This window comes from Sinohyriopsis cumingii, chromosome 17, assembly GCF_028554795.1.
Source record: "Sinohyriopsis cumingii isolate HCF-2022 chromosome 17, ASM2855479v2, whole genome shotgun sequence".
Taxonomy (NCBI): domain Eukaryota; kingdom Metazoa; phylum Mollusca; class Bivalvia; order Unionida; family Unionidae; genus Sinohyriopsis; species Sinohyriopsis cumingii.
Window position 1 is genome coordinate 22,069,552 of NC_142977.1, and position 26,349 is coordinate 22,095,900.

Genomic DNA, 26,349 nt, shown 5'->3' on the forward strand with positions numbered 1-26,349 from the left:
CGTATCTATCAAATAGAGGAAACGATGTACTACTACTGACCAGCTATAGCTCATACAAGGTGTACTTCTACTGATTAAATTTAGAATTATTTTAAAGAAACATTATTGAGCATATTATATATATATATATATATATATATATATATATATATATATATATATATATATATATATATATATATATATGCAGGTGTATGTCTGTGAGTGTGTACAGTCTGCATTGACACAGTGTATTCCACATTCCCCGTGAAAGTCTTATGTTACGTGTTTAGGCTATAATAAACAGTAACAAAAGAAAGATTGAAAACAACAAGCTTTGAAATATTTAACAAATAATTTATTTCCCTGGAAAAACACTGTAACAACTGAGGAAAAAAAATAAATGAAAATATATTAACGTATGTTTTTAAGATTCAAATCCAAAAATAATCAAAGAATAATCCACGAATTAAGTTTTAGAAGTCTTAATAAGTAAATATTCTAATGAATTCAATGTCGAGCCCCAAAGAAATATCCGAAATGGAGGGCGATATGGTATACTGTAGCCTTTAAATGGCGCTGTAGCGTCTACGGTTCTTTGTTATTCGACAGACAAAAATATTCCGGTGATTGAATTTGCGAATAAAATTTAAATAAATATCTTTGTCCAAGAACTCTGTATGAGCACGCAAATATTTCCAGAAAAAAATAATTCATTTTTTAGTATCCTTATAATATGATTAAAAATTAAAATATAACTCCAAACTAGTTTACATCTTCTGCATGTTTCCGGATGCGACAGTAACATATATGTAAATATGATTAAGAAGGCCGACGAAATGAAAATTAGGCACGTACGCCGTTGCATTTGTAGTTTAATACAGATTACAAATACCTTGTAATAAGCAGACGTTATTATTGCGTACTTTCAGAAAGAACTATTTGTATATTCATGCGCTCTAATTTTGCACATCTTATGCTAACTGTAAACAATGATTACAATATAGTTCTGTTATTTATTTCTGAGGAATTGCTATTTTTTATAACAAGTTTTATATATAGCAGGCATCCGTCAGTCTCACGAGACCACGAATCTGGGCCGATGGACGTAGACATCTGGCAGTATCTCTCTCTCTCTCTCTCTCTGTGCAGGGCTGGATTATGTCGGGGGGAGGGGGGGCGATGGGTATCAAAGTTTCAAAAAGACCCTGACTTTCAGCGAAAGGGCAATAAAGCAAAAGTGCATGTGTCTATTTACTCAAAGTGTGAATAATACCCAATAAACGTGCGCAAGATAACACTGGTGGTCAACTTTAAAGTGAAAAGCGAATTACGTTGGCGTATACGTGTTCTGTATGTATGTCTGTATGTCTCTCTCTCTCCCTCTTTCTCGCTCTCCCTACTTATCGACATATATATATATATATATATATATATATATATATATATATATATATATATATATATATATATATATATATATTGATCGATCCATCCATCCATTTTTTATCTATCTCTTCGTCTATTCATAATTACTTAAATCTATTCATTTATTCATACATCATTTCGACCACAATTACATACTGGCTGATGCGGGCCTCGAGATGATGAAAAGACGTCATGGGCCCTTCTGCATTTAGTACGAGGAGGCGACTGAGGAGGGCAAATGCCTTGGGTGCGTCAGAAACAGTGAGGTAAATTCCAAAACGTCTGATTCTGAATTGTAATGATTTTACCATTTTGTATTTTCGTTTATCTTGTATGCCCTTTTTGGATACCGAAGATTACTCGGTAATAAATAATCAGGATTGCGGTGATCATCGGTTAACCCAACACACACACACACACACACACACACACACACACACACACACATACATACATACATACACGCACACAAACATACACGCACACAAACATACATACATACATACATACATACATACATACATACATACATACTTTGCACATGACTGCCATCGCACCTTTGTCCGTGTGGGTTCCATTCCCAGACTCAAATTACTAGGAAAACATGGCTTTAACCGTAATCATTTAAGACTTTAGCAATATCAAAATTATCAAAATTATTTTATCAACAAGCGTGAACTTTTCAACATAAGCATACTTTGCAAATCGAGTAATTCTGACGCCAGAAACCGGATGTTTCTAATTTTATTACGTCCAGCCAGAAGGAACATACGTAATGACCAAAACCAAACCTGAATTTTAACATTCGTGTTAAGAAAAATGACTATTACATCTGGACAATTGGCGTTTTAGAGAGATTTATGCAGCCTTCTCAATGGAATTTTAAGCACTAGTCTCGTGGGAAAGGAAAACTTATATTTGTTCAAAGTTACCATGAGAATATATCATGCCCAAAGCTTCAAACATTATTAATAATTTTCACATGAAAAACTTATATTTCCAAGAATACATCTAATTTCTAAATGCGCATACATTTGCATTTTCCCAAAACTTATTTATTCTAAAAGGAAAGAGATCACAGTTTTAATTTGTACTTGACGCAATGGAGCTCCAAGCAATTATACTTTGTGCATCAAATTTCAAACTAAAAAAAAAAAGATAATTAACCCCCTTTCAAACAATCTGGTGTAAAACATCCCTTGTCCAGATCCATCAGTAGAGAGATTTTGTCCGAATGACAAAGTGCGAAATGTATTTTAGTATCAATATGGAACTGTGAACGGAAGTATCTGACAATCGTATACTCATTATTCCCACTATGAAAATAAAGTCATATGGACAGCGTTTTTTTGCATACAAGGGCCCAGCAACGAGGAATGAATTGCCCACTGAACTTTTACACAAAAACACAATGATCCCATTTAAGAGTGCTCTCAGAACTTATTTCGACTGCAAGAACAAACTTAAAGACCTAATAATGTTTCCTACTTTAAATATTTTCAGCGCGTTTTTATGTTTTCTAATTTCATGGTGTTTGTTTTTGTAATCATATCATTTTATATGTTTTTATCTTATAGGTGTTGTCTAATGTTGTAAAGAGCTTCGAGCTTCTAAAGATTAGTCGCTATACAAAGTCCTCATTATTATCATTATTATTATTATTATTATTATTATTATTATCATCTGCATTACATGGGTCGATAATGGTATAAGTGATTGTACATGTTACAATAATCAGGTCAATATTAATAGTTTGCAGACCTTTGCCATGTTTACAAAATGAAGTGTAGGAACAAATAAAGATATTATTACGATAGTATACTTATATATTAATATTCATAGCCAAAGTATCAACAAGTCTCAAAGCGTTTCGATCAAAGTAAACTCGGCTGAAATGGATCGTTTTCACACCAGCGGAAGTACGTAATTAACTTTAATCACCCGTTAAATCACGACTGAGTATTCTCTTCGATGGGACCTATTTTTAGACATTAATCATCCTTAATTAGCTTTGGATTTCTGTACTACAAATTACATGTTGTCATTGCGGCCTCACTAAATAACTATCGGGTGGAATAATAAAAATTATCTCTTTGTATCTCATTCACTCCCTCTCCGTTTTCACCCGTCTCTCCTAATTACAAGTATTTTGTACTGCAAGAATAGAATTTAGTTGTTCATAATACCGTTGTTATTATAATTATATGAGATTATAGTCGATTATGTTTCTTTCTGATTTCTATTAACTGATTTATATTCGTGTCATGATCGGCAAATTAGTTTCTTTAATAGACTTAGGTACATTGTTATACAAGCAAGCTTAATGGGACACGAAAATAGTCCGTATAAGCAAATAATGCGGACAAACAGAGCAATTGCATGGACGCTACCGTGCCAATAATCCGGTAGCTCATTTGGTCGAGCATCGGATTCATTACTCTTTTGCGGATAAATTGGGGAGGGGTTAATATCCTGTCATGTACACACATCCGCCTAAATTTTAATGGTGATCAGTAACAAGTTTTAATGTGCGCTGCGATCTTGTTTTGTGCAGTGGTGTTGAATTAGTATGAGCCATTGTTGTGGAGGGTTTTGTCTCCACTAGTTGGAATAACACAACAAAAGAAAATGTTTGATTAGAAGTATACAAAATATGTTTAATATTTGCAGTTTTGATGAATATGTTGGTTATATTCGTCCAGGCTTGCAGTAAACATCACAGTATCAGTCTATGCCTTTTCCTGTCTCGGAGTAGACCTCCACAGTGTCGCAAAGTTAATGTCGATTCGGTTTAATGTTAGCTGGTCTACTCGAAAATAAAAGAAACACTAACGATACCTGCTCATGAAATGTTAAACACAAATCACGCTAATTATTTTGAGAGATAAAGAACAATTGTCGGTCAAAACCTTTTAACAAAGCCGTACGGGTTTATTCAAAGTACTAATCTTGTAATCATATCTTGTTCAGATCAATCTGCAAAGAATAAAAGCCCAGGTTTGCAATGGACACGAAATATAATAGCAAGCTACTGCGTTAGTCATGCTTTATTGTGTTAGAAACTTTTCAAACTATCTGGAGGAATATAACGGACCATATATGACTCACAAATATGACAAATGTTGAATTACTGACAAATTTTACCTTGATCCCAGGGGTACAGCTTCTCCTATTCATATGCATACGAAGACTCCAACGTAATTTTCAGGGAAAGAATATGTTTGTTTACCTGCAAAACAATCTGCTCTATTCTGTGATTGACATTCTGATGGGGAACAGTAATGATTGCAGAGTGTAATCCCCTTATGTGCTTTGCTGAGACGTTTAAAATAAAAATAAACCTCCAACGATCTGACTAGACGACCAGAAAATTGGGAAGAAGTCCAACGATAAAATATTTCTCATCCCCTGGCCACACTTTCAATGGTGTATATTGTAATGAAATTGGCCACAACCACATCCGGTGTCATAAAAATTCTACTGGTTCCGCCAACTAAGGAGAGTAAAATTCAACGGTTTAACAAGGTATCGATATTATTATTATTATTATCATCATTATTATTATTATTTAGTAGAAGTGCAGTAGTATACTTTAGCAGCATAAATATACTTACATAGATCATTTAAGATTATGATAATAATTTATCCGGGACAAATTCAGCTAAAGAACTTTCATATATTCACAATATATGGACATAGTACACAATTAATTTTACTATATGTTCTCTACATTTGTTTCTCAGTACTGACCTTTCCACTGTGTGACAATCAATGCAAATCATATGTTAATCTAAAATACCTTCAAAGATGACTTCACGGTGAAGTTCTTGTCAAAGGTTGACCTGCTCTTTTTTTAGATCATTGACTGTCAACATAACAGCATGTAACCAGAACACGTATTTCACTTCCGGATCATCACCAAGGCCTTATTACTCACTGTGCACTGTCGCCAAAATACATACAGACAACAACACCCTGAGCTCATATTATCAAGAATAAACAGTTACCTTTAAATCCCTACCAAAAATGCATAAATAAAACTCTTCTATCACCACCAAAATGAGAGAGGAAAAAATGTTCTAAAAATAGACTAGAACTAAATTCGTGGGTACTGAACTGGAAGTATTAATTGTGATGTAATTCCATATGGTGCGTAAGTATAATGCTAAGCTGCGCATGCTCCAGGCCATTCCTTATTCCTCGGTCAAACGACCGGTACGTGTAGGTGTTAAACAATTTAAACCAAGTGTACAAGCTGGTTAGTCGTCTTTAGTATGGGATAAGATTAAAAATTTCGTCTCAGGTTCATGAATGGTATTTTTGAGAAGGTCAAAGCATCAGAAATAGCAAATTTGCAAATAAATATACTCATTTTTATGGGCTTTGCTTACAGCAAATGCAAACAGATTAATTTATTGCCTGCACAAAAGAATCTCCAAAAAGTGAGCAATTTTTGTATAATATATATATATATATTGAATATAAATGTAGTAATTAAATATTTGGGGGGTGGGTTAATTCATGAAACGGCCACTAGATAATATAACCAGACTGTTATTGAGGCATACTTTAGCAATGTATGTGGTATATAAAAGGAAATTTGGGGGAAATGTGCCTCGGCCAATCCAGAATTTGCAGCTTTAATTACTCAGAATTTATCATTATTAGTGTATATCCAATCCAAGAGCCATATTATGTGTAAAGCTTGTCTTTATTCATGTTTTATTTAAGTGAAAGTGAAAAGCAAAGGGGATTGGTAACATCCGCCTCCTTACTTTTCAAAAAAATCTATAAGGACAACGTAAGAAAACAATCCATGTATTTATTCCTTATAAATGACTACCTCTATGAGAATTTTTTAAAAACTAATTCATCTAAAATATTGTTTTCATGAATGCAGGTTTGCACACAATATTTATCTTTCTCTAATGAAAAGTTACATATACTTTTTATTTTTATTTATTTATTTATTTATTTATTTATTTTGCTGTTGGCTTACTGTATAGTTTTATTGTGCTGGTATTTTTGGTCATGGCAATCTTAACTTCGTTTTTAAATAGTGTAAACTAATTATAAAATAACAGACAAAGGAAGGTGTTTATGCATTGGGTATGGATGCTACAATAGCCTTAAAAACTTCAAAAGATATTCTTCAAAATTATGGGGGGGGGTCTTATTCTTCGTACAGAAAACAACCATATCTCATCTGTGAAGATACAAGTATAAATTTGTATAAACCTTTTTTACTTCTATATTAATTTCATATCCAAAGGTATCAATCAGGTTTTATACTATTTTGTAGCAGTAATAATAAAAACAAACTGTGCTGATTACTGGTAGCGGTAGCAACGTTATTTATATTCAGTGAGTATATAGTTGATACCAAAGGAGTCTAACGAGTTATCAGTAAAATACCTTACAATAAATCACCTTACCTCTGCGATACATATATGTTTATTTATTGTACAGATAATGTGATTTCGTGTTGTCACCGATTTAGTTGTACATTATTGATAAAGCGTCAAACTTTGTGTTCGATACCTCTACCAGTTGCTCAAAGGAGAAAACTGACACGCATTTCCGGTTAAAGATGAGACGTGGGTGGGTGGGTATGTTATAAGACAGCTCTGTTCCCACGAAATGATTGTAACTACCCAAAACGTCCTTGATACATTCCATATTTAGAAACATAACTAAAACCTCTCTAGCATGACACCTTCTATGATCCACACATTTTGTGGAATTGTCAGGAAAATTGTCGATGATCCGTATCCAATTCTTACCAATAACGTATAGTTTAAAAGAAAAGTCAAATGGTTTACGACGCGCAGGTTATGCAATTTTTCCCCGCGCTATTCATTCAATTATCCAATCAAAGTTAAAAGAATGGGAGCCCCGTAAAGACGGGTACCCGCTCGAAACAAATATTGTAAGATGGTGGCACTCGGACCTCCCCCTAGTTACGTTGGTATCGCTACATTAGTTTTAAGACCTTCAATACTCGTCACTTTGAAGCAAACGTTCCAATATCACTGGAAATAGGACGTCGGTCTCTTTGTAAACCAGCGAAATTAAGTGCCTAGTCAATTTTATGTTAGCTGACACGCACAAACAAATCATGAAAGGTAAATGTTCACGAAGCTTTAAACACAAATCGGTTAAAATAGTTTGACACACAAAGAACAATGTCAGTCAACCGCCATGTGTCTAATTTAGTCCATTGTGCAAAGAACCTAGCCAGGGTAGCCATCGACATAATACAGCAGTGTTATGTTTACCACGTTGTATGGATCCTGTTCAGATCCAGTCGTGTCTAGGCCTACCTCTTTTGTGAAAGGTGTATGTCGTCTTCTGGGTCAACTTGAATTGTTATTTAAAGGAACGGAATTTGTTACACTGGCACGATGAGATAGGATAATCAATGGATCATCTATTCACGCATATAATATTGGTTACTGACGACATTCTTTTTTTTTATCAATACACACAGATATATTGAAATCATTCAATTGTTAATGGAGATCATGGTTCCAATGCATTTCAAGTCCCAAACGTTGGCCGACAGTGATGGGAAGTAATTATAAAAGTCTGCGACATCATGTACAAAGTATATGTTGTCGAAGAAGCTGTTGAGCTATATCGAGAAATGCAATGGAACGCTGATGAATCACGTGCACGTTAAATCGTGTCTCATTTATAATTCTGAGCCTGAACTCTGGGTTACAAGTTTTTAAATTAACAGCATTACAATTCGTCGTAAGAGAACATGCTACTTTTGATCACATGAAAGACGATCCTTTAATTTCAGTGGATGTAAATATAACTACTTGGAGACATCTATAATACAGAGACATATATAACACACACTACTATGACGCATACTCGGGGATTAATATTATCTATGTTGGGGTTTGCACCGAGGCAAGAAAATCATAGTCTCGGGGTTAAACTTTGCCTCGTAGGGAGACTAATGTCACCCAGAGACTGTGATTTCCTTTGTTTCGGTCCAAACCGAGTTGGGAAACAAATAACGTAACCCAGGGATTTACTTGTCTCCATGCAAATGCCAACGTAAATTATTTTTCTCACCCAATATTTACCTTTAAAGAGCTGTTCATATTTGCAATACAGTTAAGCACATTTAAGACGTATAGTTTCATCACTCACTATTATTAATTCACATTTATCTGTAGGTCATTTGGTCTTGTAATGTTTTATGAAAATTAGAATAATCATCTTGTTAGGATCCAGCTACATTTACCGCGTGTAGACCATCACACACAAATAGAAACAACACTTTTACTTGTTTCCGACTGTAAGTATTCTGCAAAGAGTTCTTAAGCAATGTGCAAATGTTGTTTACAAAAGACGCATTAATTAGTTAGTGAGTTAAGTTTCCTTGCCCCATCTGGTGCCCGTAAAATTCTCTTTTTTAAGTTATTGTTTATCTCCCCAAAAACATTTTTGGTGATGTGATGTGATGTGATGTGATTTTGATTTTTAACGTAGCTTTAACAATTTTTCAGTCATATCGCTACGATGTCTGCAATGTGGCAGTTTATAGTGATGTCTAGCACTGGGGCATCATGCCGCAGACATGTAGCATGATGTCCCACCCAGTCACATTATCCTGACACGAGGCCGACCTGTCCTAACACTAACCTCTTAATGCTGAACGCCAAGCGAGGCAGCTGTTAGTACCATTTTTGTAAGTCTCTGATATGACTCGTCCGGGGATCGAACCCACGACCTCCCGCATCCGAGGCGGACGCTCTGACCACTAGGCCACCGGAGTGGTCAACATTTTTGGTACATTTCTGCGTGTTGGCATTTATTTGATTGGAAAATCACTCCATCGATTCAAGCAGGAAACGACAATGGTTGCGTCCCTTGATAAAGTAGTTCTTAGCTCGTGGATACCACGATTGAGACGAACTGACAGAAACAGCGAAAGTAAAGTTAGGAAACAAACAAGATTTCTGTCGCATCGGTGAGAAATCTATAACAGATAATTGCATAACACAGACATCTATAAAACGTGTTATTTGTATATATATATATATATATATATATATATATATATATATATATGTATATGTGTGTGTGTTATCGTTTTCAGACTTAACTTTTATGAAGTCACAAAGCAAAATACATTTGAACCCAACGCAATAATAATGACGGATGTTTCATTTGAATAGGTTTTGCAATGTTCATTTTTGACCAAGTAATATAACATTTATCTTCTGCATCGGTCACCCGTACAATCCTATACCAAACTTTAACAATGATCCCCGGGCCAACAATCTTCCCTAATCTGACGATTCGAGACAATAAAACAGGCTTTCATTGTATCGTGCTACATTTACCTTTTATTACTTTGTACACTTTATCCGCTTTAATCTGAGCATCTTGATATGGTCGATTAGATCTTCGAAAACTCTAAGGTGGCATACCTGGCTTACTTAAAGATCCCACAAGGCATACTACAACCGAAACACCGTTAAGTTCTAGAGGGAATTACCATTGGCATGATCGTTTAGTAGGTCAGAAAAGTCCGATCTGTAATTTCGAGTTCGGTAACTGAGCACCGTTGACACTATAGGATTTATATTTCCTTAATACAATATGCTAGCTAAGCGAGCTTATCATCCAAACTGCGCGTTAATTAAAGAACTACCCACCCACGAAGATTTCTATTTCTTTAATACACCAGAAGTAATGTCTAACTAATCTACGTTTCTAGACACAACGTACCACCGCAAAGTTCGTTGCCTCTTATGACTATCGGATACTAATTCAAAATCCACTGTCAACGTAGGGAAACACCATAATATTACATAGTATATAACTTTACATTTGACACATGATGAAACTTATATTTCTCCCTATAGACTCATTCTGCATGCAAGATTCTGCTTGGATAAAATCAGATAAGCCTTCGGCAGTTCTATACAAATCCTATACATAAAGAATCGAATGTTACATTTATAACTGAGTATTACCGAGTCAGTTGTCTAAAAATGACTAAAATCGCATTAAGATGACAGTGTCTTAATTTGTATTCTGGTACATATAGGACAAGCTCACAAAATGATATTTTTGCTTAAGATTTCAATTCCGTTATCAGCCAGTCATGGCCCGCCTGCCCCATACACTCTATTTTATGTTAACCCATCTCATGACTTGTTTGCTCTTTTGCATATAATTATTACGAGTCTTTCATCCGCTACCTCCCCGTGGTCCGTCTTTTGCCGTTGCATAAATGCAAAGTTTGTGTGGCGGAAATGTGTGTTATACGTGACCAGAAGCGTGCTACCAATTTAATTCGATATATGCTAAAACTATGGCATCAGTACTTTTTATGACAGGTTGTCTCGTATGTAATGCTTCAGACATGCTTAAATTATTCATATATATATATATATATATATATATATATATATATATATATATATATATATATATATATGGGTGGCCGAGTGGTCTAAAGCGCTCTCCGTTACGGATCACTGCCATCTCACCTCTGTCTCCGCCGGTTCGGGTCTCGGATTCAGTATGCGAGAAAGCTTGCCATTAGCTTCTCGTGGGTCAGTAGTTCTTTCCGGGATTTTCCAGGGTTCTTCCTCCACTATTAATACTGGCCGCCACGTATAGCCTATCGAGTGCAGAAAAATGGCGTTAAACCCCACAACAACAACAAACAAAAAAAATTATATATATATATATATATATATATATATATATATATATATATATATACTTCAGAACCATGAAGGTGCTTAACCATCTGCACGTTGACTAGTCTGTACCTCATTTCATTCCTTGTCTCCTGCCCAAGCACCATACATATATTTGCAAAATTCAACCGTTTTCTGTTGAATAGGTTAACCATGTTAAAGCGATTTACATTATTAGGGGAGATTACATAACCAAATGAAGAAACGAGCCTTCAGTCAGAAACTGTCGCGATTTGTTTTTGAGAATCCATTAATTCTATACAATGTCTCATGTTCTAGTTCGTTAAATCGATATGGGCTTAAATTTATTTTGAAAGCTCCGTAATGGACATAAAGATATGAATCTATCCGTTTATAATGAAGAAAAAAAAATCATCCACATTTATGTGCCAGAGCTATATAATTATTGAAAGGCGCCGGGCGTCCCTGATAAATAACATGTTTAGTTTAATTTCTTTGAAGAGTTTTTCGTTTATTCCTGATAGCATTATTTGTCAGCTGGCCAGAACACAAATGGTACCATGAACTCTTTTCTTGACTGATTTGGTTTTCTTCCTTGTACAATAAAGCTTCATCATCACAAAGAGTTGCGATGAATCAGTTTATTTAAAACATAATTACAATACGCTATCTATAAATACTTTGAGAATAGCGTTATATTTCCGGAATTTGTGTTTTTCCAAAATATGTCAGACATAAAGCGTGCATTGTTGTACTTTTGTCCATTAAACTGGACTTATTTTGCTCCGCATCACATGATCCATGTCTTGGACGACAATTCCAAACATTCTCCTTCAAATTTTATGGCAATTTAACGATCCTATTAAAATTGTGACTTTATGTGCATTTATGTTCTGAAACTAAAACGTACTTGTTCAAAAACAACGACATGACTGTATACTAATGAATTAAATTCATGACATATATTGGAATTATTTATAATTCAAGCAAAAGTTGTACAAAAAAGAAATCCCACACAAATACGTAAATAAAGATAACAGATTATTATTTGAAGTACTTTGTTCTGAATTCAGTTAAAATAGAGAACACATTATGTATTACATAAGAGAGTACGTTAAAAGATTGTACATCTTTGGTGCCTTCTTACCCTGTGGTCAAATAATTCAGCTTCTATCGCAACACATTTGTAGCTGGTGTACACTAATCCGAATGTCAATTTGTAATGATAATTCGTGACAGGTAAAGTATACCAACTTGGTATCATAAAAAAGTCAGATTTAAAAGTATTTATCTTAGATTGTTATCCTTTTTTATTTCTGTTCTTGTTTTATAGCAAATTGTTAAAACATATGTCAGTCTGGCTTTTGATTTTAAACTGTCAGTAGCAAAACCTGTGCTAAATGCAAAATGTAGTACTTTTACATCGATTGTACAAGTTCTCAAAACTTATGCTAAGTATGAATACCACTCGGTGGCTGAGACTTTGGAGTAGTGTTGTCTTTTGAGTTGGAGACAACTGGAGACCCGGAAGAGGACATTGGATAGAATACTGCTGTGTGTTCCAGTTGTATATCATATATCGTAGGTGGGTCGACCAAATAGATATTAGTTGTGAAATTGCAAGCTCGTTTGCGTCATTTAAACATGGGGCACAGCGTACAGCGTGAGAACATGATTATAACACAGGGAAGCTGCCATCTTCAGCATGTGAACCAATAGGATTATGCTATAAAACTAGTTTCGTCTGAATTGCATTGGTGTTTTATATCCATTATAGTCATTATATTATAATCGTAATGTTTTCTCATTTAAATGTGAATGCTCTTGCCAGTTTATGGAATTATTGACATGCTGAAGTTAAATTTCGTGTACTTCATAGATCTCGCATTTAAACACGAGAAACTTTCATACTTAGTCAAAGAAAACAAACTATATTTAAATGTAATTCATAACGAAAACCTTCATATTTCATCTGCAAAATAACTGTGCTGTGAAAGTTGTAAAAGGAAAGACGAGCTCTGTCCGATGATCTTTTGTCGACTTGGTTAATTAGATCAGCGCGAGTTGACGAGCCCCCCCCCAAAAAAAAAAAAAAAAAAAGTGCGGCCGATTTTTCGGTGTTATTTTCATTCAGTTCTCCGTTTTAGAACCTGGGGCTTAATAAACTTTATCCTTTCACCAAGTAACTTTGACTCATTAAACTATCCAGATGTGAATCCGAGGCCTGTATGAGAGACCAACAACAACAAAAATACGCGGCCGACTTTTGGGGCGGCGAACCTCCTCGTCAAGGCCACGGGGGCTAAAACAATTCTATTTTTCAGCCAAGTGATGTTGACTCATTAAACGATCCATAGGCCAGTCTGAGGCTTGTATGTAAGCATGGTTATTATTCACGAAGGGTGTGGATGGCATTCAAGGCCCCAATGTAAGAATACGGTAATGCTGATTTATTAATCTGAGGCTAGCAAAAACGAATGCTGTCATCAGGTTGACTGGCTTTGAATATCTTCTGAACCTTTTATGTCAGCTGAATTAGTGATCTGTAATTAAATCGTTGCTGTAATAATAATAATGAGTGATTCTGTGCTAACTATGGAATCTCGTTCAGCTAAACTAGATCGACAGCGACTAGATGCAAACAAGAAATATATTCCAGTCCGCGATTCTGTCGGACAGCAACTACAAAAGCGCCAGGAAGTCTCATGTGTAATTTACATAGGGCACAGATCAGATATTTAAACCAGTTGTCGAACCAACCCAAACAATTGTTACATCACCTGAGGAAACACAGAAAACTCTTGAGACATTACCAGCTGATATTGCTGGCCGTGATCAATCCTTCCACCACCAGTTCACCCAACAACCGAAGTTCAACAACGACCACCATAAAAAAAATTAAAACCAGCTTGATGGATAAATTTGCCAAGGAAGATATTGTCGCTATCTTGGATAAATCCAAATACTTGATACTGCCGCATTTGGGTGCAAGAAAATGAAAGATATGTAAAACCAGAATATCTTAGAACTGCAAATCGTGGTGCGTGAATTAAATATTTATATCGCATTAATACCGATGCTCGGCAGGTCAAAAAGATGATGAAGATTTTGAACTTTACGTCTGGGCACTAGATGTGCATGCAAATAAAGAAACGGAGCGTGAGCATGAAAAGGCGAAAAAAGAAGAAACAAAATCAGGTGTAGAAACGTAGCTGTAAAATAACGAAGCAAAAGATAAAAGATACATCAAAGTCACTCCAGTGGCACTCTCTCGACCCGCAACCAGCTCCACCTAAAGGAGCAGCCGGAAGTGGCCTTGTCACTCGCGATCGACGTCGTATTATACAAGTGAATCAGGATACACTTTGTCCAAATAACATCCTCGCCGATGTTGATCGACTAGAAATTCTGATTGGTGGACGACGAGCCGGCAACAATTCCCACGAAATCATCAAGGAAGCAGCTGATATTTCTCAGCGTTTATATACAGGTAGAATCATCGACAGCAGCTTCTATCGGGCACTGATCGATGAAATTACCGACGATTGGTACAGTGAGTGATCAGTTAGATCGGCCATAATAAAATAATATGATTATACACAGCACCCAACGTGGGCCTGAAAAAGTCAGGGTGATAAATTCACGAATACCTGTATATAGCACGATCTACGGAGATGGACGCGACGATGTTATTCAAGGTTCATTCAGAAGGATAGTCCCAAGTTATCCCAGTTGCAAATCAATTAGCCATGCAAGCCATTGAAGCTGTTCTTGATAAAGGTATTGGCACTGTTGGTGATGTTGCTGGTAAAGCATTAGCGGCGATCAAAGAGAGACTCACGCGAGTAATACGCAGACCGCAATCGGTCTGCCTACTGCCAGTAAAACTGCCCAGCACCGAAGTGACGCCACATAGTGTCAGTAAATTGAAACATCAAGCCGCAAATGAGCAGTTGAAAGAATTCGCTTGCGTGTCATATCTGGCAAAACAAGCCTCAGCTGAGGTGGAAAAAATATAACCGCAAACCTAATAGCTGTTAGTGGTCTGGCCGGCTGTCGTCGGTGAGATTGATCGGTCGTAGAACATCGGTTTAGACAACAACGGATATAAACAAATGTTCAAGCGAGAGTCTGATCCCACAGCAGTCTCAGTAGGAGTGTTGCTAAATCCGGCGATACAATGACTGGTGAACTCAACATGTGCAGAAATAGTATTGCTACCTTAAAAGAACCAGGATCGGACGATGACGCTGCAACAAAGAAATACGTTGACAACAACGTCACCGCGTTAAACACCTCAGCAGGAAAAATCAGTGAAGGATTGGCCAATTTCAGACCTTAATATAACAATCACATGACCATATATAAAAAAAATTCGTAGAAACATAAATAGACCCTTTAATGATCTTTTTGGGGGCTTCCAAATGTCGTCGACATTAGGCTCCCTGAAATTCGAACACGATTCCATGACAACACCAAAAAAATCAAAGCGATTCACGATTTAGTATATTTCTAACATATCTATGGCGTCATTCCACCGACAGATTTTCCAGAACCGTCTTAGTCGTTTTAAAGCAAGGTGTCGAGGAAACATTCATACTGGATCCAGAAGACAAAAATTGACTACGATGACGTATTAGTGGCGTCTGGAATTTGTCGTGACAACGCTTGAATCGACATGTTAGTATATACCATAATGAATCATATAAACAAGCATGTGCGTAGAAGGCATCGCTGAAAGAAATCATCGACGTGTACATCATAAAATCCCAAAATGATCCCAGACGAATCATCGTCAAAGACAATGTTGTATGCGCGGTTTCCTATCTGGTCGCTTAAACAGAGACTTTAATCGGTACGTTGTCAGCTACGCACGTGATATCTCCCGTGGTTAAAATCAGAATCGCTGTTGTTGTCGGAGTTGCTGGTATCCTCAATATTATCGCGAAAACAAATCTACATGTGTCAACAGGAAATTACACGAGCAAACAGAAATAGCGAAAGTGGCGACGTATGCGTGTAAAAAATATATCATCGATACCGCCAGCGGGGTTAAACGATGGGCAAATATCAGACAGTGAATTTGCTGAACTTGGGATATTTATTAGTGGTGTCATTCGAACGCAAACATACCCGTGCCAACGTTTCCAACATCACAATTAGAATATGCCGCATAGAAAATAATGACTGCAGACATAACAACACGACTTGAGCAAATGCTCGCTAACACAACACCGCCGACTACCACCATGATTTCAGCGACGTCGACGTAGCCGGAATTTGATATTGGTTTTACAACTCCGATGAAAGCCGCCAATGGTTGGTCACTTAAGATCACACTGGCACAATTATGACTTTGTTTTAGTTGGCCAATTAACCGAGACAAATCATATGACGGATTATACGGCAACAATTCGATTGTATTCTCTCATAAAACCAGCCCTGATGAAACAGCCCCCGTCTGGAAGGTCGTCAAAGTACCAACATGATCATATCAAATCGAACAAATGAATGATGAGCTTCAGAGTAGAATCAGATCAATAGCGGAAAAAGAGTCAAAGTAAACAAGCCAATGTTGTGCACCGCCATTGAAATATAGACACACTGGATTACGAGAGCTGACGTATATAAGTCGTCGATCAGAACTGTTTTTGGACGGCCTCTGGAAGCGCCAACTGTTGTTCCACCACCACAACCACGGCCATATATTGTTTCACAGTCTGTTTTTATGAAAATCCTAGAATAACGGAGACCCTTCTTAACAGGAGGTAGACTGCCAAATTCTCCTATAGGGAGAATAGTAGCGTACTGGAGAAATATCTTGAGAGAGTCATATCTAGATAGTAGCATACTAATTCCTCAAATAGGAAAAATCGTCAGCGCGATTACGCAGGAATATGAAAATACACAACGCAGTCTACGAGCGCTCTTTCAGCAGTATTTTACTGAATATCCGAATGATGATATTAACGATAAAAGTATTCACAACAATGAAACATCTTAGAGTATTGATTAGTGATACGGCAGTTTCACACGATAGCCAGTAGTGATCCCTTTAATAAAAAGGTGCTTTTTGATTATTTAAAAATCGCCAAAGACAAATATCCTCCCTCCAGAATACTACCCGTGTTGAAACACGACAAAATGATTAGAGTTCGAGATGACATAATTGCCGAATATTTTACAAAAATCATTGCAACATGGGGCAAAATTAGAGGCCTTCCAGATATTCTCCGACATAACACTATCTCAGTCGTAATCTGTTTAATCTCACGCCGAAGAGATTCCACTCAATAAATTATGCCAGAGGGTAGCACAAATTGTACAAATGTTGATTCATATGTGGCGCATAAATCCGCTGAACATAAATCTGCTTCGTCACCGTAAAATAGCCAGACAGATTACAGGTTTGCACGCACTAATATGATAAATCTCTTCAAAAATATAGCCGTCATAAAATCGCATTGTTTCTTCCAGCGGAAACTTCATTACTGATTTATTCCCGACGTGTGAATTATGATCTATAATCGATCTTGGTGCGCCTTTATTACGGTGTTTGCCGGTAGCGGCTTTAGTGCTTGCACCACGCATCTGCACGAGAACATTAATATCAGGATCGCATAAACGGTATAGTACATAAACCACCGCGGATACTGTATACGCGTTATTGTAGCATGGATTGCCTATTCCGGTAAACGTGCCTTGTTTGGGGTTTTGTCCAGTCTGATGACGTTGTTATGTATTCGTGATTCCTTAACAGGGTCGAGTTTATCGCGAATAATCCATGTTGGGCCATCTTCGCTGACATGTTCGACAATAAAATTTATTCTGAAGCGATATTGTTTTTGTCGTCTGCAAGATTATTAATAATCGTAGCTGCTTTTTTGTCGTTCGTGGCAGATTCAACGAAAATAACATTGCATTCTGTCTTCAACTTTGAAAAAAGAGGAGGAGCACCATCTTGCGCAAACTCATTTCTGGTCATTGTGATAAATGTTTGTAATTGCAAAACTTGTTATTATCTTGACACCAGGCCGACCAGGACTAATACTAACCTCTTAATACTGTTAGTATCACTTGTATAAGTCTTTGGCATGTTCTTTCTTATCTTTGGTAAATCAGTCAAAGTCAGATATAGTTGTGTGTGGTGATTCAATCGCCGATAATCTTTTTCTTTCTCGTTCAGAAGGCTTGTCTTTCCGCTTCTCTGGCAATTTTTCAAATTTCATTCGCGGTTAATATTTTGTTAATCTGATTTCTTAATTTTTGTGTGCAATATTCGAACTTGCTTTGACTAACATACTGTTAAATCAGCTGCCTTTCCAACAGTATAATTAGTCATTATTTTATATAAGAAAAGTAATTTCTCTAATTGGACTTTTTCCAATAATATAACATTGCAGGAGAAAATATAGTTGTCAATGGCTCATGACCAGATCAGTCACACCTTGTATAGAAACTGTCGTGGCGAGTACTGCGGCTATCACATGGCCAGTGTTCGCCGTGGCAGTGCTAGAACTGTTTTTAAACTGAATGCTTTAATACTTAACAAATTCATGTAAACTAATTTTTGTATCTGTCTATTCATACGTGCGAATGTGCTGATTACATTTTCTGTTGATGTGCTGATATTACAACACAGCTAATATTACAGCACAGCTGATATAGTTCATTTAAATAATTAACCGTATATTGTGTACTTCTACCTAGATACCCACAGTGGCTGGCAATAAATACTAGCCATTATTTGTTTTCTGTCTTTATTCCTGGAGGTTGGATGGGATGAGATATTAAAAGAGGGGTGGTGATTAGGCTACGGTTAAATCCTGAATGATGCAAAGGACTTTCAGATTTGCCCATGCAGTAGCATATATATATATATATATATATATATATATATATATATATATATATATATATATATATATACTTCTGTACCGCTTTACATTGCGACTGGTACCTGACAGTCCATTCAACTGGAGGATGTGGATTTCTTTCATTATCATAGTGTAAAACGGGGTTTGTACAATTATGCTTGCATGCTTTGTTTGGCTGTGGACCATTTTGAGAGACTTTACCTTCGTCTAAGTACAGTACGAAAGATGATTGTCTTTCGCTCTTTGTCAATTTATCTATATGCAGCTCATATATATAACGTAGAGGAAGACCCTTATGAAAATTTGTTCTAAGTTGTATTATGAGAAACCGTGGATTCACTATATTTCGTGGGATTAAAATTTTTGCATTTAGCCTGTACTGCATGCAAATGTGTCTGGAACATTATGACCATTCCCAATCTCCTAAATTAATTTTTTTAAATAAATACGAAAATTGATGCCAGTTGAAAGTTACGGAAATTACAGTGTTTATTTTGATAACATCTAGTAAATTGAAACAGTTGTGAGACGTGTCATTCGACAAGCGTTTGTGCAATCACATGTTGTATCACTAAAGGTGAGAACTTGTGATAGGAAGTATAACTATTCCAATTGAAAAAACCAGTTGCCTAGCGATACTAGTTATTGCGAATTATTATGTGGATCGAATCATATTAAGATTCCAGACACATAACAGGTTTTATTTGAAATGTCAGAATCCAGCCTAAACTGACATAACATGATATCGTACCTACACATAAGCCTTATTGATTTGTACAAACTTACACACGTACCATTTCAATGTTACACTGGTATGAGAATGATACTTTCTTAACCAGCTGAAACTGCTCTAAGAAATAGTATGCAGGCATTGCAGGCACCAAATCGAGACAATAAATTCCATGCTCCAAATTACATGCTCCACCGATACGTCAGTGCGTCACTTACGTCAATCAGGGGTTCTTTCGTATACGGATTTCAATTATAAATGCCACAAAACAGCAGAAATATCTTCCGGAAAATATACACCACGCTTTAACATGGAGGAACAATTAGTTCTCCAGGTATATATGGTGTCTTAAGGGCAATAAATACACTGCTATATAGTACATCATCTTGGTATGTGTCCATGATGGGGTTGACCATCAATCGTAACCTGTGATAGTCTGACACAACCTGTTTTGAATTGGAAAGCTCAATGACCATGAATATAAAACGGACTTCTATATTTTTTTACTTCTGTGATTTGAAATGTGTTATATATCATATAGTGCTTTCATTCCCTTTCGTGCTGAATATGTTTCTATAATTGCACATAAGTGTTAACAAATAGAGGAGGATAAAAACAGGAAAATGGAGACAGGACGTTACGAATGTTTTCTTTCTCCTTATACGTATATCTGCGTACACAGTAAAGATAATTAAGTTGGACAATTATAGTCAGAAAAAAGAAAATATTTGTTACATTTGTGATTGTAATGGCTATTATAAGCCGGATCTGTATATGTTTCACAGACGAGATTTAAGATTAGGACAAAAGTCGGGTAGTAAATAGGTGCGGTGGGATTTCTGAACACGTATTAATCGTTCACAATCAAGATCTCGTAAATGATAACGAAACTTTTGTTCTACTGGACCAGTGTCTGTCTATTTTTCACCTTAAGTGTTTCTTAAACTGCAAGTGCACGTTTTGCTGCAATACCAGTAATTACCAAACCGAGGGAGCTCGAAAACAGTTACGTTTTTATGATTCAATTTTTTATATTCGGCCGAGATGAATTTCTTTGATGATAGTACATTGTGTGTCCCTTCTGTATCATATAAGGTTTCGATTTCACAGAGGAACAATATAATACCTAAAAGAAAGTGAAATATAAGGTATACATGATTGCTAAGTGGTGAAAACGTTATTGCACGTACATCACCAGATGGTGTATATTGATTAAACAGGTCAAAACATGCTTAGATGTACATTTTGGGTGGGGGGAATAATTCGACAGGTTGTAATGCACAAGTAGTGTGGATTCACTGAGTATACGTATAATTGTAGCTTTGAAGAATACGGATTGTATGTAGCATTTAATAACAGCTTTCTATAAAGACCATTGCATTTATACATTTTGGTTATCATTCTAAAAAGAGAGCCCATATTTCTACCATTTATTGGAAATATAGGAACATCAGTTTGATTATTTCTACCTCTTGTGGTAATGACATGCATCATTTGCAGGGCATTGCACAAGATGAAACCAGAAAGCGAAACATACGACTAGTCTATTGTACGCATGAAAAGTCTTTTTGCGTACATCCTGAAATCTGCTTCTGGTGGAAACTATTATACGTATCAACCAACCCATTCAAGACAATATACAAACACACACACGCACACGTGTGTGTGTGTGTGTGTGTGTGTGTTTGTGTCTCTCTCTCTCTCTCTCTCTCTCTCTCTATATATATATATATATATAACAATTTACATCATGCTCGGTTCATTATAGTTTGTACAGATGTTAATCTTTTAATCTCAATTTTATAACTTAGGGTTCTTCAATTCTCAAAATGAAATTTTTACACTGCTGATCTTAATCCATTTTAGAGCTAATTACAATCATAAGCCTAATACAAACACAGAAATGCTACTGTTTATTATTTACTTCATTTTTCTGTGTCGAATCTCAACTCAGCATATGCTTTAATGCACTCGTTTATTTCGTTTTCCACTAAGGAATTTTATCAAGACATGTCCTATGGTAATTTTCAGCATGCATACAGACTTTTAAACATGCATTTGTTCTGAGTTCTGGCAGTGACATTTGCATCTGTAATTTCGAGGTTCAATTTAGAATAATCCTGGATCCATTCCATTGGAACTATGTTATGTGCAATACGAAAAGCGACAACGATTATGTAATAGTAGCTTTGGTTATTTTTGCTTCTATGGCAAGGAACAAATGTAGCCTGTGGCTTTCTTACAATTATTCTGAAGACGTATTATTTTAGACTATATGCACGAGAAGTAATTTAATGTCTATAAAATGGATAGACTGAAGTAGTATCAAGTATTTAACTTACTGACCTGTATTAGACGAGTCATTCAACTTAAAACACATGCTGTTGACACCTTTAAAGCATATATTAAATCTATTCTATTTCAGATCATTTATAATGAAGTTTAGAAAACCGCTGCATTTCAATCTTGGCAGTGCAATGAACATGAATGTGCGACGAGTGAGACCTCTTTTTTTCTTTACTATATCAATTGTAATCTTATATGTTCTTAATACAATTAGACGTCTCGATGAACATAATGGCTTTATTATTAAACAACCAAATTATTTTCAAACTGTGGAGTATCTTGCAAGAAGGTCGACTGGAAAGAAAGTAAAAGTAATACATTTCTGGACAGGGTTTCACCACCATAGTTTCGAATATCTTAATCGTGTGAATGGACATCTGCGGGAATGTTCCTCTCGGTGTTATGCTACTAATAACACGAAACTATTGGTGGATAGTGATGCAGTGCTATTTCATCTTGCTCACATATGGGTTCCTAATGGGGAAATAGGTACAAAAAGAACGATTCCATTTCCAAATGTATCAAATCCAAATCAAGTGTGGATAATTCACAATTCCGATCCGCCATTTTGCCTTTTTGGTGACGTTAACATATTCGGAAACATCTTCAATTGGACCATGTGGTATAGATCGGACGCTACGATCTTTGACCCTTACGGCAGATATGTGAACCTGGATGTAGTGGAAAAGGACAACGTCCGTAAAAAATATGATAGTAGAAACATCTATTCGGAGAAGGTCAAGTTCATAGTTGGGACCTTAAGTGACAGCATTGACCCTGGGGGACTGCACGATCTAATTCATGAAATGTCAAAACACATCAATATAGAAATGCTTGGGAACTGTTATGACAATAGAACATGTGGGGCAGCGCGGGAAGATTTCAATAAAGAGTGTGACGAGGAGATTAAAAAGTACCGATTTTACCTAGCTTTTGAGAGCAATGAGTGCAAGGACTATATAACTAAACATTATTGGAAGGCTCTAGTTCGGGAACAGATTCCTATTGTGAACTGGAAACGAATGGACATTTTGAACGGTTATGTGCCTAACTCCTACATCAATGTGTATGACTTTTCATCAGTAAACGATTTTGCTGATTACATAACACTGGTGAACAGAAATCAAACTCTGTATAATAGTTATTTTGAATGGCGGAAGAATTTCACTATAGATCTGACAGGACGCAGAGCTTGGTGTGATTTGTGTGAAAAGCTGCACTCGATGGACAAACACTATGAGTCACAAACTGTGGATGTTAAGAAATACATCGACTCTGATGTTTGTCCTGCCGCAATGGTGAGCAAAATATTTAAACCAGGTATTTTTTAAAATTTTGCATGCTCGAAAGTAATTAGAAAATTTGTCTAGTGTTAGCTTTATTTCTTGATTTATTTTTAGAACAGGTTTCAAACTTTCGAAAATTCCCCTGAAAGGTCGTTATTTGGACGTCTGTTTGGAGAGAGGGTGTGCTTTAGAAGCAACAAGAACAAGTAGATGTTGCATGAAGTGAAGAAATCCAAACCTAGTTTGATATCTAAATAATTTCTGATAATCTTTGTACGCTAATCAAGTCTCTCATCTCTATCTGTCTACTAACCAGAAAATAGTCCCTCGTCACCCTTGGCATGACTAATTTCGTATCATTATTTTGTATTAAAAAACTTATTTTCTCATAATTGCTATTAGCACTAATTCCTAATGGTTACATACGTGAAACGTATTGCTGACATCGTTTTGATTTGCAGAACTGAGTTTGCGCCTGAAACGTAATGATTAGAGATAAAATCAACAGGGCATGATATACGTTTCATGGAAATTTTGATTCCGATTCTAAATTATATTTGAAAAGTCGCTTTAGATCAAACAAGATTTGCAGAAATGTTGAACTTATCATGCTACTAGTTTGACCTTGCAGTTATCCGCTGTAGCTACCTTGGTAACACCAGTTCGCTGATAAATGCCGTAAGTCATATTAAACAATCGGATCGGAAGTCGTTATCACTTACGAGAGACTTCAGGTTATCTTTGAAGAAAATTTCATCAAATTTCATACGCTGTCCAAGAATCATTATGATGGTTTTAGAGTTTGCAACGGTTGATCAACTCGAGATTTCCTATTGTTGGTTACGCACATCGAACGTTCGATTGTGTTAAGCAAGATCATTGTTGTGCCATTATGCTTTACGGCACATCAAACAAAATCCGTTTATTCCGTGTAACAGATTTAGGAATATCCTATGATTTAGACGTACAGTCATGCTTTAACAGATATTCAATTTGGCAAAGGATATGTAAAACTGAGGGGGAAGTGCAAAACAATCACACATAACAAATTTCTCGAAAGATTAAATAATTTATGGCTTGTGTTGAAAATGATTTGATTTTTCGAGGAATGGGTTTTTAATTAAATTACTGACATAAGTGAAAGGAATAAATTGAAGAAGTCGCTTGTATCAGTGAAATCATTTTATTTAATAATTCAGCAATTTACATAAAAGATAAATCATATATATATATATATATATATATATATATATATATATATATATATATATATATATATATATATATATATATATATATATCCACAGACACAAACATACAAGTTAAATCCACAACTGTAATAATTTAAAGTGAATGCTTTTTCTTTTTCAGACAGAATTACTTTACGCTGAGCTTAAAGCAAGGTCACATTTTCTGGCGTGGAAAGCTGTAAAGTGAAATTCTATACTGCCTGTGTCATGATTTTCAATACGAACTCCTACATATAAAAGTAATACGAATATATCCCACTTGTCTCCTCAGAAATATGTGATTTCTAACCGTATGTCATAATTGATACGACTTAATTTTATATCACTATACTTGTTCATAATAGTTTTCGAGTATTAAAAGAGATTGTTTCTATCAGCCGAAGACGAATATGCATAACTGGAACATACGTTACTGCTTCTTTTAGCTGTCATGTACTCGTAAATTTGAAAACTTTAAGACATTCTTTTTGGAATCACAAAATGATCGTATTGTTAAATACAATCAAAGAAGAGTCCAAATAGAGAGACAAAACATAAACATTTTGCTAAAATCTGTTTTTTAAAATGCTATAGATGTAAATGGAATAAAGTTTGTATGCTAAAATTAAATCTTCTTTTCATATCATTTTCATGTTAAGCGAAAGATTACACTCTATATAGTCGACGTTTGGGAAGTGCTTTTTATTGAAATCTAAAGCTACTGACTGCGCAAGGAAAAATGTTTTAACTGCAAAAGAAAATATGTTTCCGGGTTGCAATTTATAAAGTTCAGTAATGATATAAACCTTTACCAAACTAACAGATCTATTTGATTTAACTCTAAGGTCAAAAGCTCGTACAACTAAGCTGTTATCGAAATATTCAGATCATCTCAATGCAACATATCACTTCAACCGGAAACGGATCAGGACTTTAAAAGGGTATGTGTTAATTGATGTTCATATCTGAATAAATGCGTTCTTCTTACCATGAATATTTGCTTGAAGTGTGTTATTATTGTTTCAGATTGACATCTGCACATTAAACTCTTGCTGGAAAGGATTACGAAGGTTTTAACTTTAATCGTATTAAAATCAATTATATTATATTATATTATATTATAATATATATATATATATATATATATATATATATATATATATATATGTGTGTGTGTGTGTGTGTGTGTGTGTGTGTGTGTGTGTGTGTGTTTCAAGGAGTTACGCAGTAGATTGCCTCGACATAATGTGAATGACACATATTTCCTTTTTCATTACTTGTATGCAAACGTACATGCTTTGCGATATTCACCAAACAACAGTATGGCTTTTATCAAGTAGTTGGTGAGATAAGGCTAGGACGAAATCTCTTTTCTTTTTCCAACTGTTTCTTTACGACAGGCAACCGTTCTTGCAACAAAATGAATGCTGCGGATTAAATGAAGATTTAGTAACTTCCGAAGCTAAAACATATCTATATGTACATTCTTTCCTTTTATTATACGCAGACAACATTCTATCAAACACATCTACAACTTTTAATTTTTGTATATGCAAACGACACTGTATACAAAATATCTACAACTTTTAATTTTGGTATATGCAAACGACACTGTATCCAAATTATCTACAACTTTTAATTTTGGTATATGCAAACGACACTGTATCCAAAATATCTACAACTTTTAATTTTGGTATATGCAAACGACACTGTATCCAAAATATCTACAACTTTTAATTTTGGTATATGCAAACGACACTGTATCCAAAATATCTA

General features: G+C 35.6%; 1 protein-coding gene across 2 annotated transcripts; it reads left to right on the forward strand.

Annotated features, from left to right (window-relative positions):
• The first annotated feature begins 316 nt into the window (after positions 1 to 316).
• On the forward strand, positions 317 to 25,561 carry LOC149777914 (alpha-(1,3)-fucosyltransferase fut-5-like). 2 transcript variants are annotated; one of them, XM_089938288.1, is made up of 3 exons: positions 317 to 1,673; positions 22,138 to 23,356; positions 24,716 to 25,561. In XM_089938288.1, exons 1-3 carry the CDS (start codon positions 1,600 to 1,602, stop codon positions 24,779 to 24,781), a joined length of 1,359 nt encoding a protein of 452 aa, XP_089794414.1. In that variant the 5' UTR covers positions 317 to 1,599; the 3' UTR covers positions 24,782 to 25,561. The 2 variants fall into 2 exon arrangements, with proteins under 2 accessions (XP_089794414.1, XP_089794415.1); XM_089938289.1 differs by lacking the exon at positions 317 to 1,673 and adding an exon at positions 4,522 to 4,932.
• Positions 25,562 to 26,349: the final 788 nt, after the last annotated feature.

Excerpts from the sequence above, each read along its gene's own strand:
- LOC149777914 (XM_089938288.1), top strand. The coding sequence starts at position 1,600 with ATGGGCCCTTCTGCATTTAGTACGAGGAGGCGACTGAGGAGGGCAAAT. Across the intron at positions 1,674-22,137 it reads GGTGCGTCAGAAACAGTGAG|ATCATTTATAATGAAGTTTA; the intron begins GTAAATTCCAAA and ends ATTCTATTTCAG. Across the intron at positions 23,357-24,715 it reads ATGTTTGTCCTGCCGCAATG|ACAGAATTACTTTACGCTGA; the intron begins GTGAGCAAAATA and ends TTTCTTTTTCAG.